The 15,758-nt window shown below is 43.7% G+C and overlaps 1 protein-coding gene across 2 annotated transcripts in view; it reads left to right on the top strand.

The window, feature by feature from the left end:
* The window catches only part of LOC142495595 (leucine-rich repeat transmembrane neuronal protein 4-like), a 493,265-nt gene extending 478,061 nt beyond the window's left edge, over positions 1-15,204 (top strand). The window contains exon 3 of one of the 2 annotated variants that reach the window (XM_075601280.1): positions 14,167-15,204. In XM_075601280.1, coding sequence (XP_075457395.1) covers positions 14,167-14,391 — 225 coding nt within the window. In that variant the 3' untranslated portion in view covers positions 14,392-15,204. The remainder of the gene's footprint in view (positions 1-14,166) is intronic. The other variant, XM_075601281.1, reaches the window with a different exon arrangement.
* Positions 15,205-15,758: the final 554 nt, after the last annotated feature.

Raw genomic sequence — 15,758 nt, 5'->3', positions numbered from 1 at the left:
TTGCTCTTTTAAAGCGAGTTTGGCTGCACAGAAGAGGTTTATTTAGAAGGAGAGTGGACTTTTAATTTTCTTCATGTCACAATCAATTCGGAATACACTCCACTAGCTCGGAGTATGACAGGCAGGGGTATATGTCATCCGATGTCTAAGATAAGTTATTCACCAACACTGTTGTTCTCCTTTCACATCCACTCCATCTCCCTCCCTGGATTTTAACGCATGTGCTGCCGAAGAGGCCTGTCATGCATTGCTCTGTGTGCTGTGCTGTAGCTCCTTGCGAAAAGGAGGAAGTTAAACCTTTGACATCTGTGTATTCCGATTGATCTGCCTTTGTTATAGAACAGATGTAGCAGGCTGCATTATTCCCGTAGTAATACACCATAGCCTGTTCGAACACAGAATATCAAAGGGTTGCCACAGGATTCAATGACCATGTTAGTGTAGAATATCACATTATACCCCACCAAAAGGGAACAATAAAGCCGCCTGCTACAGATGTACTTAAAGTAGCAATCCCCACTACTAATTTTTTTTTGAAGCCTTTCCCCCAACCCCCTCCCCCCCCCCCCGCCCGTTTCTATTTTACTTGATTTGTCCCGTACCTGAACCGTGCTATTTTCAGGATCAGTGATCCATCTGTTTCCAAGATACTTACTGGTGAAATTATAGAGTTTAAATCTCCCTGCAGGGAAAACAAAATGTCTGCCAAATCTCAAGCCAATAGGAAGCCACACCATCATCAATTGCGGCTTCCTATTTGATGGCAATTCAAATCCCCTTTTAAAATAGTACTGGTAACTTTGGCGGTAAGTATCCTTGTAACCAGAGGGAGGTTCTAAGAGCTGAGAATACTGCAGCATTACTGCAGCATGATTTAACTCGACGGGACCCCGGCTCGGCTCTAATCTTGTTCAACTATAATAGTATTGATGTGTATTTCCATACTTCTTTTAGGGGCAAGTTCATGGACTTCCGATGCAGGGTGTCGCACCATTCAAAACAATGGAAGTTAACACCAGATCGGGTGTGATACCCCTCATCAGTGCGTAATGAATACCGGTGTTAATTACGAAACTGGGTATTCACTAAAGTTTCTATGATAGTGATATCTATGCTCCGTTATTTATCAAAGTCTCCCTGGTGCAAAATTGGGGTAACACTGATTGAAAAATCCAATACAGTTTCCCCCCCCCCCCCCAAGGAAATAGTCCCATTGCGTCTTCTGGAACAAAAGACAAAAGGCCTAGTGCTACATCTAACTTGACATAGTTAAATACTTATATGTTTATCTTCTCATAAGCAATGGTTATTGAGTTCAATTGTTTGGCCAAAGTATTTTGAGTCTACAACCATGTCACAGTATGGCCCATCTATAGGTCCTAACACTGCTGCACCTGCAAAAAGCTCTCATACCATCTCTTATGGAGGGAGAACTGTTTTTAATAGACTGAGAGTGTTAGGACCTACAGACGGGCCATACCGTGACATGGGTGTAGGCATAAAATTATTTGGCCAAACAATTGAACTAAATGACCCTTATGAGAATATAGACAGATAAGCTACCATCATGCCCAACTTCCTCGTGCCCTTCAACCAGACTCTCCTGAAACCTTTGTCATTCCTTCCATGCCCTCACATAAGCATTCCAGGTCACTGGAGCCTGGCTTCTCAAGGCTTTTCTAAACCCAAGCACCACAGATGATCTGGGAACACACTCCCCTCCCCTGCCTCAGTTCCCGGAACCAAGTTCCAGAACATGTTGATCTTAGAATGAGACATAGAGTCAGCAATAAAATTATCTACCCCCGGGACATAGTTCACCCTAAAGATTGTGTTCCTTGATAAACAGAGTAAATCTAATCTTCGCAACAGCCGGATTAATGGCGGTGAATTTTCTGTCAGCCTGTTGATAGCTGTCACCACACCCATATTGTCTGAGCAAAACAGCACTCTCTTATCCTCCAGTTCTACTGCTACCACAACTAGGAACACCTCCAGAACTGTTAGGTTTCTGACCAGGCCCCCTTTGAACCCCTCCTGCGGCCACCTTTCGACACACCATCTGCCCTGGAAATATGTGCCAAAACCCAAGATCCTGACAAATCTGTGAAAAACTCAATCCCTGCATTCAATAAATCAGGTTGCAGCCTCATAGTTCTTCCATACTAACAAATCATCCATGACTGTCTTAGAAATTCGAATGAAATGGTGTGATGCCCACACCACGTTGCAGTATCTTTTAGTCCCAGAATAAGGACAGAAACATGGTATTTCTCTACACAGGGTTTATTTACAGGGTTAAATTATACACCAACAGGCCCACCGTCCCTTTAAGTCAAAACAAATCATACAAATAACACCTGGTCCTGTCAGGAGTCTAACTAAACAACAGCGCCAGCCCTTTCTAACTGGATGGCAAGCTAAGCTGGTTCCCATGCCAAAACAGGTGCTATTATATCTAAACATACACAGTCTCCAGGTAGTTCCCTCTGGACCCTGCGAGAGTTCAGAGAATCCCACCTCTGTAGTTTCAAGGTTATTGACCGGACGTCCCCACTTCAGTGTGTGTCCTTCATTCTTAGGGGAGCTCAGCCCCACGAGAGCTCAGAAAATCTCTCCTCTGTAAGTCCAATGTTAAGGATAGGACATCCCCTGCTTCAGCGCAGTCTCACATCCTTCCTTATTCCTGGGGTTAACAACCCAGGCAGTCCCCGCAGACTCTGCGACCACCAGCCAGCAAGCTTAGGGGACTGTATCATCCAGCTTCCTCTTGCTGGGGAGACCTCTGTCTCTCCCCCTTCTCAGAGGAAAAACAGTCTCTCTGTGTGCATCTCTCTGTCTGTTTTTTACACTCCTGCTCACTCAGGAGACGAGGCAGATTAGCTGCTTCCTGGACTTATTTATAGCCAGTTTTGCTAATGCCAGGAGCAGGTTGGTGAGGTCCCTGACCCTATTGTTTCGGGAAACTGGGCACCCAAAAATAAAAAAATGCAGGGAGAAGTGCAACCAGAACAGCAGGGGGAGGCCCCTCAAGAGTGACAAGAGGGGCTACAGTCTGGCGCAACTAAAATAAATGTGGAACACGGACTCCCTTGTTCCACAAAATGGGCATGTGGCTGGGGAGTCCATGAAGTGGGCAAGGTACTCTCCCATGTTCAGTGCACCATTGAGGATTCAACAACTTAGATCCCCTGTGGGACGGGGAACTAACTTTGAAAGAGTTTTAACAAGGAAGGGGTTAAACAAGGTATAGTATATTGAAGTACAGTTCATTTTTAGTACTTATAACTCCATAGTTGCAACAATGAGCAGGATTGAGAATGCCACTCAATGCACATCTTGGCACATGTATGTGCACTTGGAGCAGCTGTTCCAGGGAGCATACCGCTGTAAGAAGTGTGAGCAGGTGGTCTCTTTAGATTCTCAGATTGCTGATCTGAAAAGGAGACTTGCAATATTGAGGGACATTGAAAATCTTGAAAGGAGTTTATTGCTCACTGAGCAGGCCCTGGCTGGGACTAGTGGTGCAGATGGTGGAGCTGTGAGTGAGGAACAGGTAGGTAGCTGGTTAGCAGTTAGAAGGGGAAGTGGAAAGCAGGCCAGTTCTGTGCTGACCCATCCCAATAGATTTGTCATATTGAGTGAAGATATTGGGAGTGTCGAAATGAATAGCAAGGCTGGGGGAGACTGATTCCTCTAGCAGCCAGGAGAAAAGTTCCTCTAGCACAGAGGAGACTCGTGATACTCAGAGTCCAAGAAAGATTGTTGTGGTAGGGGACTCCATTATTAGGAAGGTGGATAGGCAATCTGTTGCCATGACCACATGAACCAAACAGTTTGGTGTCGCCCGGGTATTAGAGTTCGGCACATTGCGGATCGGGTAGACTGATTGTTGGGAGGGATTGGGACTTACCCGGCGGTTTTGGCAAGATAGTATTTTCTGAAATATTAGCAGTGCCATGCGCTACCCCAGGGAGACAGTCAGAAATTAGGAAGGTTAATGCATGGCTAAGAAAGTGCTGTAGGAAGAAGAGTTTTTAGAGCACTAGAACTCATTTTCTCAGAAGTGCTATCTTTATGGTAGGGACGGATTGCACCTCAATGAAGAGGGATCTTCTCTGCTAGGTGGAAGAATGTTAAAAAGGTTGGAGGAGATTTTAAATTAGGGTGGAGGGACAAAAAACAGATAACAAACTAAATAGAATAAATAGGGATGGGGAAATCGCAAGAGGTCATGCAGGTAGAATGAGGGCAAGTATTAAATACATATTAAATACAGATAATACTAGAAAACTTCTAAAGACTAAACCTAATTGGCATAGAAATGCAGAAACAGATATTAGTACACACTGAAAAAAAATCATGTTTGCTAATGGAAGAAGCCTGACAGATAAAATGGGTGAGCTTGAGTTAATAGCTACAAGGGAGCAGTATGATATCATAGGCATTACTGAAACATGGTGGGATGAAACTCATGACTTGGTAGTTAATTTAAAGTGTTATTTCCTTTTTCGGAAGGATCGAGCAAATAGAAGAGGTGGTGGAGTATGTTTACCTGATTAAACCAGAAAATGTAGAGACCTTGTGGATAGAAATTAGCAGTGGAGATAAAAGTACAAAGAAAATGTTTGTAGGAATATGCTATAAACCCACCAAATATCTGAGATTGAGGAAGCCAAAATAATTTTGCAAATGGAGAATACATCCAAACTAGGTCATGTTTGCATAATGGCTGATTTTAATTATGCAGACATAGACTGGAGCAATGAGATTAGAATTATAACGAAAGGAAACAGGTTTTTGGGGGTACTTAAAGACAATTACTTGACACAAATTATTGAGGAACCAACCAGGAGAGGGGCAATACTGGATTTGGTAATATCAAACCATGTAGAAGTTGTCACGGGAGATGAGAACTTTTCACACGGGTATCACTATCCCCAGACAGGACACAGTAGTAGAATAAACAAAAGTTTATTCTGGCAAGCCAGCAAACACACAAATAACACAATCACAGTATAACACTCACCAACTGGGGCCTGAGGTGGAAGAATCTATCCTCAACTAGTTGCAGGGGCCTGCTTCTGTAGGCTTGCCCTGAACAGCTTTTTCTCCGTCTTCTCAGTGCTATCCGACAAGTAGCACTTTCTAATAGCCCGCCAGTTGGGAAGTCACGGTCTCCGGTCTACGCTCCAAGATCAACTCCAGGATCTACTCGTACTCTGATCATCCGTGCCTCTTACATAGGCCTCGGTCTCCTATCTTTTTGCTGGAGCAGAGGTCGCCGACCAATCAGAGCACAGTTTGTTATGGTGCAGCCAATCGGAGGATGAGGGCTCGTCTGGCTGCACCAATCAGATGATGGGACCGGCCTAGGGACCCTTGACCGCCCATCGGGGAGTGAGCTACTGGGAGTGGGAAATTTCAAAAGGCCAATGGGAATCATGCCTACCGGGATGAGACCTGGCAATGGTTCCCCTGGCCAGCCCCATACCCCCTGCGCGGTTGGCGCCCCAGCGTCAAAGGCTCTGCACTGTCGAGAACCAGTTCCCGGACCTGAGTCACAGCCCTTTTCCTCTCACCAATGTCTTGGTACTCAAGCCGCTCCCAAGCTCTGCCACGAACTGGTATTACTCCGTATGCAGCCCAGCTACGTGAATTCCTGTCTCTGCACACAGAGAAATACTAGAAACATAAAGGACATTGCTGGCTTACTAACTGTGCGGGAAAAACACTAACACAGAGAATAAAAGTGTTTTTGTATAATTCCATTTCCCCAAGACACACAGTTTCCCCCTTCCAGATATTACATAGTGATGTAGCTCTCTACTGGAAGAGGTTACACAAAATACATAACATACTGTACATGTCAAAATGAGCCTCACATAGTCAGCAATTATACATGGATTTGGGGCACCCAGCCAGGCTTCACCTTTATTATGTGAGGCTGGCTGCCCCTACCATCACAGAAGTAATAACAAATATTCAAGTCCGGGAACATTTGGGTAAGAGTGATGGTCTCATTTGAAATAAATGATCAAAAACCATATTACTTGGGTTCAACAAAGACTTTACACTTTAGAATGGCAGATTTAAATAGACTGAGGACTAATCTAAAAGGAATAAATTGGGCTAATGTTTTTTCAAGGACAAATGTGGAAGATAAATGGGCAGTCTTTAAAACATTGTTACAACAGCACATTCATCAGTGTATACCCTTGGGTAATAAATATAAAAGAGACAAGTCTAAACCAATGTGGCTAAATAAACAGGTAGGGGTGGAAATGGAAAAGAAGAGGCAGGCGTTTAGATTCTTAAAGTCAGAAGGGACGGAGACATCATATTAGAATTATAAGGAATGTAGCAAAAGTTGCAAAAGGGCAATCAAATTAGCAAAAATTGATATCGAAAAAAGGATTTCATAGAAAGTAAGATCAACCCTAAAAAGTTCTTAAGTACCATAATAACAAAAAAATAAGATAAGAAAATGTAGGACCCTTTCAGTGTGAGATGGTATTGGACATACAGTAAGTAAAAAGCAGAGGTATTAACCAAATTCGTTACCTCTGTATTTACCATGGAAGAATCAATAGTAGTGCTGCATGAGCCACAACCTCTATTTTAACGAGCACTTGGTTAATTGGGGAAGAAGTTCATAGGCGGCTTGATAAAATTAAAGTAAATAAAGCACCTGGCCCCGATGCATACATCCAAGAGTTCTCAAGGAGTTAAGCTCAGTAATAGCCAAACCATTATATTTAATATTCAAGGACTCAATTTCCACAGGCTCAGTACCACAAGATTTGTGTAAAGCAGCCGTGGTGCCTACATTTCAAAAGGGAGCTAGATCACAATCGGGGAATTACAGACCTGTAACTCTGACATCAATAGTGGGGAAGTTACTTGAAGGTTTAGTACGGGATACTATTCCGGAATACCTAATAGAAAACAAAATTATTAGTAATAGTCAGATTTATGAAGGATAGGTCCTGGCGAACTAACCTTATTAGTTTCTTTTATTAGATAAGTAGGAATTTAGACAAAGGTAATGCAGTTGAAGTGGTCTACTTAGATTTTACAAAGGCTTTTGATACGGTTCCACACAAGAGTTTAGTGTACAAAATAAAGAAAATTGGACACATAAAAATATTTGCACTTTCATCGAAAACTACTTGAAGGATAGAGAACAGAGAGTTGTCATAAATTGATTTTTTTCAGGTTGGGCTTAAGTTGTGAGTGTACCAAATAAGTAAACTTTGGAATTATGTTGATCCAGGGAGTAATTTGATTGACAATATTTGGAGTCAGGAAAGAATGTATTTGTCCCCTTATGAGATTTCATTAGATTATATTTTACTGGGGTTTATTTGTTTGCCTTCCTCTGGATTAATATACTTTAAGTACAAATATAGGATAAAGTATCTGTCGTCTAAATTTAGCATTGGTTGAACTTGATGGCCGTATGTCTTTTTTCCAACCTCATTTACTATGTAACTATGTAACCCTTGCCAGCAGAATCCCCAAATCTTTTGCCATTCTCTCAAACAGCCTACTAAAAATTCACAAAGTCCAGAACCTCCATGTGAGGATCGCCGCTAGGCCCCGCCCCTCGGACACGTCACTCGATGACGTCAGCGGTGCGCGCGCAACTCAACCTCCATGTGCGCGGAGGAGCGCATCCGCGGAGGCGTGCCCCCGGCGTGGTCGTGCTGCATCCACGTCTATCAATGAAGTGCCTGCTCCGTGCCACCTACGTGTGCACGCCGCACAACAACCAATCAGAGGAGGATCATTGGCTGCCTCTCACCTTAGTCCAATCCGGACTCCTCCTATTAGTCTCCTGCTATCCGGTGATGTAATTCTGTCTACCCCTCCTGATTGGTGCTTTCCCCTTTAAATGCCTTCCTGTTTCCTTTGCACTTTTCTGAGCATAAACTAAGATTTATGGTTTATAAACTAAGGTGCTGTGCTCGCTGCTTGAAGTCTGTCTGTCTGTTCCAGTGCCTTGTCTGAACCTGTGCCATGACCCTTGCTTGTACCCGGACCCGTCTCTTCTCAAATCCTGAACTTCAGCTTGTCTTTGAATTCCTGCTCTCTCCTCTCCTGACCACGGTTTACGGATATCGACCATTCTGCTCTCTCCCTGATCACGGCTTATGGATATCGACCATTCTTCTCTCTCCAACCCCAGACCACGGCAAGTACCACGACATACCTGAACTCTCCTACCCTGACCCAGCGTCACGACTCTGACTACGCACTCTGGACCCGGCTCCGTGGTTGTAGGTCGGCGGTTATATACATCCCCACCTCAGCCCCACGGTCTAGTCCTGTTTGTGGTGAGTGCAGCGTGACACTCCAGGCCCAACAAACAAAAAGTCATGCAAGTAATACGCCCTCTTTACCTGAAATTTAGCCCACAACCCAATCCAAAAACACCCTAAAAAGCTAAAGATAACAAGATTTCGAACATCCCATTAGTTAATAGCAATCTACAAAAAAGAAAACTTACCCTTGAACTCACAGCCCAGCAAGTGAAAGCATGCCGCATGAATTCGCAAAAACTGGAAAGCAGACGCTACATCTACCTTCATCATCAACGCCTCAGAACTACACCTCATCGCCAACAGTGCCACTCTGTTGTACAGTATGATGCATATGTTACACTGCAGAGATCCTTGTCAATATCAGAGTTTACGGGCTTCCACTTCCGGATGTGAAAAGTGGTGAATCGGGTAATTTCTTGAGCACCGCCTCTAATGGGATAACCCTCAAGTTATGAAATGGGGGGAACAACAAAGGGGCAAGCCATTTGGCCTAATTTTACCTCCTCCAACTTTGCCCTTACCACTTCCTAATGCTGCACTACAGACCACAAATTCTTTGCTCTCCTCCCTTGGAGGATACCACAAAGGGTATCCAAAAACCCAGCCTGCAAAATTCCCACCTCCTTCCTCAAGGAAAGCAGCTTAGTCGTCTCTCCATCACGATGGCACTCACCGGCATCAACATCCTTCTACTGGCATCCGTCCCGAAAAGCCCTGTGGCTTTTCCGTTCTTAGAATATCTCTGCAGGAAGTGACTACCTGCGCAACCAGAACCGACATGCCTAAACCTACATGACACTCCCCATTTACATCTCCCCTCATTATACATCCAGCACATTCCTCTAGCTGAACTGGCTGACTGCCCAATGTGCCCCAGGCTGCTGACCCCACGAGAAAGACGGCGAACGCTGAGGAGTCATAAGCTAAAGCCACAGATCCATATTCTTAAACCCTATTGTGGCTCTCTAATGAATGCCATCTTCTGTCTGAACTCCTAATTGTACCGTCATCAGGCAGCACCCACCAAAGTCTTAAACACTAACCACATCATATCTAAATACTTGAACAAATCTTAGCACAGATGCAGTGATTTCTCCATGACCAAGCTCGCCAGCCAGTTGCCAAATGTCCGTGGCACCTGCTTCTCCCTTATCCTCCCTCTTCTCACTCCCTAGCCTCCACCTTCACCATCAAGTCCTTATAACCTGACAATAGTGTCCAAATTTCAAGGTACTCCCCAGCCCTTATCTCTTTTTACTACTGGGAGATACATTCCCAAAGGACTTGACCCTCACTGCATACGATTCCCTATAACGAATATCTGACAATGCCATCTCTGTATTCCCTGTCATTCCGCTTATCTTGCTCCCCAGATGCTGCCAAATGTGCCCCTCCACCTAGACAGCCCCCACATCTGCAACCTCCCCACTATCTGTAATGACAGCCTATCTTGGTATCCACACTGTGGCCACCGACTCCCCAGCAACCCCATAGATATACTATGTCCACTCGCATTATTCCCTCCTTTCCTACGCTTCCCCCTTGCTCTGAACCTCCATCCAATTTGCCCTAATAGCCCAACCCTGTCCCTGCCACCCGCCCTCTGAGTCCCCATCAGCTTCTGCCACAGCCTGGCTCAGTGCTGCTGGAACTACCGCTGCGTTGCTTGTGGCCGCACCTTCTGCTGCTGCTAATGATAGCTGCTGCACCCTATTGGGTGACCACTGACCCCTATTCAATGCTGGAACTTGCTTGCTCCCCTCGTGGATTTTCCATCCGTTCCTCAGCCAGTGTTACTGGACACTTTGGAGGCATAATGCTAGGCCTGGTCCGCACATCCCAACAGCTACTTGAGTCCATGTTTCAGCAATCACATACCTGTTTTTAAACCTCTTTTATTCCCTCCCCTCTTGTTTGCCTTCCCTAATCAACTTATCACCCACTTAACCCTTTCCTATTAAAAGTACCTCACCCTCCCGTCATGTCCCCCTTTCTCACCGGTCCTGGGGTGTTCTGGAAATGCCAAAAAGGTGTTCTATGTATTTGGCTGTGTGTATCTGTGTCCATACAGGAAGCCTGTGATTACCTTTAGATAAATAGCTGTTGGCTTTGTTGCACAATGATACAAAACACATTCTGGTGACAACCTTCCAGTTTACTGAATTTAATGTGGCGAAAAAAAATGATTTCTGCAAATTGCCACCTTGGAATGAGAGCCCGTTTATGCCGACATCATCCAATTCTAACTCAGATAACAGTCATTTTATTGATTCGCCTTGCTGCTGGGACGCAGGGAAAAGCTATGTGATTGCAGGAAAAGGGGGAATAAGGGAAGGGTAGGACTGGAACAGGTCAGTTGGGATAATGGAGGCTGCCAAACGTATTATGAAAAGCAGTTTCAGATAATTAGGCTGCGGCCAGGGTGAAGCGAAGCACACACGCGCACTTGTGCTTAGCGCGATCAGAGTGATCATTCTGAATGCGCCTTTCCAGGTTGCGGGTGCGCACACGTGTTCGTGAGCTTGCTGCTTGCCGAGACAGTCAAATTTGATTTTGCTGCTCGCTGATGCATCACGTGAGCGGTTTGCCCAATGAGGGCGAACCAGCTCCGTGACGTCACGGCGCACCACCCAACACGCCCCCGTGCAACTAACAGGACACAAATTGCTGGAGCAAAATGAGCGTCGAGCACCAGTGCGCTCTCATTCACCCTGGCCGCAGCCTTACAGTGGCTCTTGTTCTGGGCCCCAAGAAAGCTTTTGGCTGCACTGCATGAAATATACACGTTTTCTCTCATTTACATTTGTAGCAGGGATTGTGTATTGATACTAATGTGTACCATCAACTTTTTTGTTACATTTACTTTTTTTTAATGCATGTGCGCGTGTATGTGTGTGTATATCTAAATGAAAATGATCGATACTGTATAGTCACCGTTCTTGTGGCTCTGTTCTTGAGTGAAATGTACATTATCACTTATTAAAGGTAATGGAAGTACAGTAATTGAATACATAGAATCCTTTTTTCCCCAGAGTTTTCTTGTTTTTCTCTAAGTGCAGTAGTTTTACTCAAAATTGTGTTCTTTGCACTAACCCTGTTTGAACTAACCATATTTTGCTGTATATTAAAGCTCCCATAGGGTATTTTGGTCCATGCTCATTTGCCTGCGCTCTCAACAGTCTGTCCTTGTGCATCGTGTGTCCTTTGGTCTCTCCCTCAGAGTTTTTGTTCCATGCAATTCAATTCCAATGCGTTTCATGAAGGGATGAATTGAATCGCATGGAACAGACAAGCTCTGAGGAAGGGACGAAAGAAGCGAAGGACTGCAGGAGAATTTTGGATGAGTGACGATGACATCTTCATGGAAACGCTGAGCCGCAACACACAAGGCCGGAGTGTTGAGAACACAGTCAAATGAGCATGACCCTATTGAAGATTTAATATATATCTGGATAGTGCAATCACTGTTATTGCAGCGAATACTAGCGCACATAGAATCCTTCTTACGCTGTTTTTTCTTATTTTTCTCTATATATTTCCAAATGGAGTGGTCACCCCATGAAAAACAGCAGCAGAAGGAGCACCAACACGGAGTTAAAGAGAAAGTTACACTGATATATCCATAATATTCTTCTTGGTACTATATACAGATTTAGTTTATACTGTTATAACTATATATATATATATATATATATATATATATATATATATATATATATATATATATATATATACACACACATACACAATTACATGCATTTAGAAATTTGTTGGTGGATAGAGAATATTGAGCTTCCCATTTTTGTTGATGTTTGTGGATCAGCTCCAGACTACACTTTGTGGTGTTGATCACACGTCCATCTACATATAATACATTGAAGTAATTAGCTGCTTATGCATGATCATTTCTATGCCACTTTAATGAACAAATCAGAATGATGTCATTTATGAGAGAGGATGAAGTGTCTTGAGGATCCTTGATCAACCTGCTCATTTCTTCTTCTCCTGGGCCAGTGCAAACCTGACCAATGTTGCCATGCAAGATAAAGAAGAAAGAGAGAGGAAAAGTCTGTACTGTTCCATGAGACGCTGTAGCCAGCAGGACTAGTAGGGAATCTCAATGCATTACAGCCTCTCTGATTCTTCCAAAGTCAAATATGACATCATAAACCAACCACAGCTGACTCCTGACTTATGCAAGAGGTGGTGCTTGCCATTAAATTCAATATTCTCTATAGGAGAGAAAGCTTTAAGTTTACACATGATCACTTGTTCATGAAGATTAAGATCACTGCAACATAGCTACAGATATAAAGCCATCTGTCAGTGAATGGGTTAATTCCAGCTAATTAATTTGGCCCATTAGTCCAAAACCACACCAAATGCCTGAAGCTCAGCTAATGTAATCATAGTTAATGGAGTCACCTCTTAATTCAATACACAGACAGTTTCTTATTCATTAACGTAATCAACCACCTCTTGCGGATGCACCGAGTCCTTCACATCTCACAAAAATGAAACAAGAGCGTGTTTATTAGGCTGAGGTTCGTCACGTTTCTCTGCATCGTGAGGGTGATGAGTGTTAGTTCTCTGAGAAAGCTACAGATGAAACCAACACTAAATACAATGATAGCAGGACACATCCCAGTGTCATCCAGAATATCACATACTTACTGTAGTGCATATCACACATTGGGGGTTATTTGCTAAAGTCACCAGGGGTAAAACCAAATATTTGCACCAGATTAATCAAAGGAATGTCTTCATCTTCTTTCAATGGGATTATTTTCCTTTAATAATTCTGGTACTGATTTTTTGCACTGGTTTTGTTCATATTTTACAGCTGAGACTCTTGAGTAAATACACCACCCCCTATCACAAAAGGTCATATTGTTTTTAACAACTTAAAGCCCCCCTCCATCTTACATTGATTTTTTTATATTTATTTTAGAAATTATCTTAAATTTGCTTATACCACCCTTTTTCTTACATATCATGGTGAAATCAACATTGTGAGTCTTTTTCTGCAGCTCCTCTGAAATTGTAATTTAAAAGTGAATGCATTAATTGAATAGCTTCTCAACATAGGATGTGGATGTTAATAGAAAATAGAAATTTAAGGCTGCTTGGGATATACTGTACTGTACAAAGGGACATGGCCGCCAACAGATTTTCGATTGTGGCCCCCTCCCCCCCACCTGTGTCGGTGGTTGTGCGAGCCCCCCCCCTTTCACATCTCGCAAGCCCCCTCCTCTATCCCCCTCCCTTTTCCTATGTATTTGTCCTCTCCGTCTCTCATTCTTACCCCCTTCTTTTCATCACTCACTCTCAAGCTCTGAAACCCCAGCTCTCACCTTTCACCTGATGCATGCTTCCCTCTCTCACGCTGAAAGTTGGGCCCAGCTTCCGGCTTCCACCGCTCGGAGAGACAGGCGCCCGGCGTGGGAGAGAGATGCAGGCCCAACAGGAGGCCAGCAGCAGCTGGGGGGAGCCGGAGCCCAAAGGCAACCAGACGTCTGGCAGCTTGACGCAGAAGTTGGGTCCAACCTCTGTTCAGTCCCAACTTCCAGCGCTGGCTGACCGGGCTCCCCGCAGCCACCGAGCCCATGACACTTGTCCCAGCTTTCCCCCCGTCATCAGCCATGCAAAGGAATATTCTAAATATGAAGGAAAGCAGATTATCTCATAGATTCTGTGGTTTCACAGCAGATAGGAAGATGGGCAGAATGACCAAGTGGTTCTTATCTGCCATAAGTTTCTATGTTCTTCTGATTGCAGAGCATCTACTGGAAATGAGATGTATCTAACACATTTCTTTATCTCTTTCTTCCATGCCTAGGTTCCACGACACATCAAGACTCTGCCATACTACAGCTATGATCAACCCATGGTCGGATATTGCCAGACACACAAGTCACTCCTTGTAAATAAGGGCTTTGACGGCACATCTAGAGAGCAGAGAGAAACCACCAACTTAGAGCTCAGTAGGGACCAGAGCTACATCGCCACTATAGCTCGCTCAGCAGCACCTGCCATATATATTGAAAGAATACCAAACCAATAGTGTCAGGTGGCTCATTTATGGATGTGCACCAGGATGAAGAGGAAGGGGACACGGATAATAGATGGGGATCCCCTTTAGAAAATAAATGCTCCCGCAAAAATCAAGGAACAAAACTGAAACACAGAGTAACGTGAAGAGTTTTGCTTGTGGAAACGCAGAAAAAGAAGCTTTGGGAACAGCGGGGCTTTCTTGGCTTTAAACAGAAATGATTATCTAAAACCCACAGACGGAAAAAACAAACAAAAAAAAAAACAGGATACACATAAAGGATTTATAAATCAGATTGGTTTCACTCCAGCTGCATACAGGAGAGGAATGATCTGCTTGTATATTTGATTTTTTTTTCCCCTGCACATTGCATGGTTCCAATAAAGATGAACCAAAAGGGAGAGACTGCGTGGGCTTGGGTAGGGGATGCTTCATGTTTCATGTTGACCAATCCAGTGGGTCTATTTGAACTGTGTTTTCTTCCCTGTTTCCCTGCTAAAGGGGGTTGCTTTTTACCAGACCATCAGCTTCAGGTTGGAGCATTAGAAAAGGCCAACCTCAATGAAAGAGGTAACGCACCAGATGTTGAGAACCATAGAGATCTGAGATTCAGGCTCAGGAAACGGACATGTTTTTAGCCTGTACCTTTTACCCAGACACACAAATTCCCAGGCTTGCAATTCCCAGATATAAAATTAATTGGATTGTATTGACTTGTCTGTATGACAGTTATAAAATCACAAGAGAACGTATAATATTGTTTTTTTTTAAATTATCATGATCAGTTATAGCTTTTGTGTAGTTTTTATCAATAAAAAAAGTATGAAAAACATGACGGATATTAAGCATTCTGATAGATATTGTAGCTCTGGTATTAAAGGCATTACGGTTGTGTGATACAGTGTCTGTGCAGAGCTGAGGTCCACCACAGGTTCATATCCCAATGAGCTTAATTGAGCCTCTCATTTCTGAAGAGGATAATTAAATGCATATTGTGGACCAGTTGTAAGAAGCTATTTATATTATATACCCTTGTAGATCTTAAAGAAAATACTGATAAGTGGCCCTTTCACCCTTGGTACACAGCAGGAGATGAAGTTAATGTTTATTGCAGACACTTGACTCAAACCTGCCCTCAGCCCGAATACCAATAGAAAATATTCTCCTTTGGTGGGAAGCTGAGGGAGACTGTGACTTCTCCAGTTCGGGATGGCAACGTAACATTTTAGTGACACCTACGGTATCAGGCCACACTGAAAGTAGTGGATACAAGGGAAACATTAACATAAACCTTTCATACTACTTCTGACTGGGAGGATTTGCTGTGAATATTAACCTCTTCCCTGCTGGAGAATCATGGGCTGTATGGGTCCCTTCCA

The sequence above is a fragment of the Ascaphus truei genome, chromosome 5 (assembly GCF_040206685.1).
Source record: "Ascaphus truei isolate aAscTru1 chromosome 5, aAscTru1.hap1, whole genome shotgun sequence".
Classification (NCBI taxonomy): Eukaryota; Metazoa; Chordata; class Amphibia; order Anura; family Ascaphidae; genus Ascaphus; species Ascaphus truei.
This window is presented reverse-complemented; position numbering and strand designations above follow the sequence as displayed.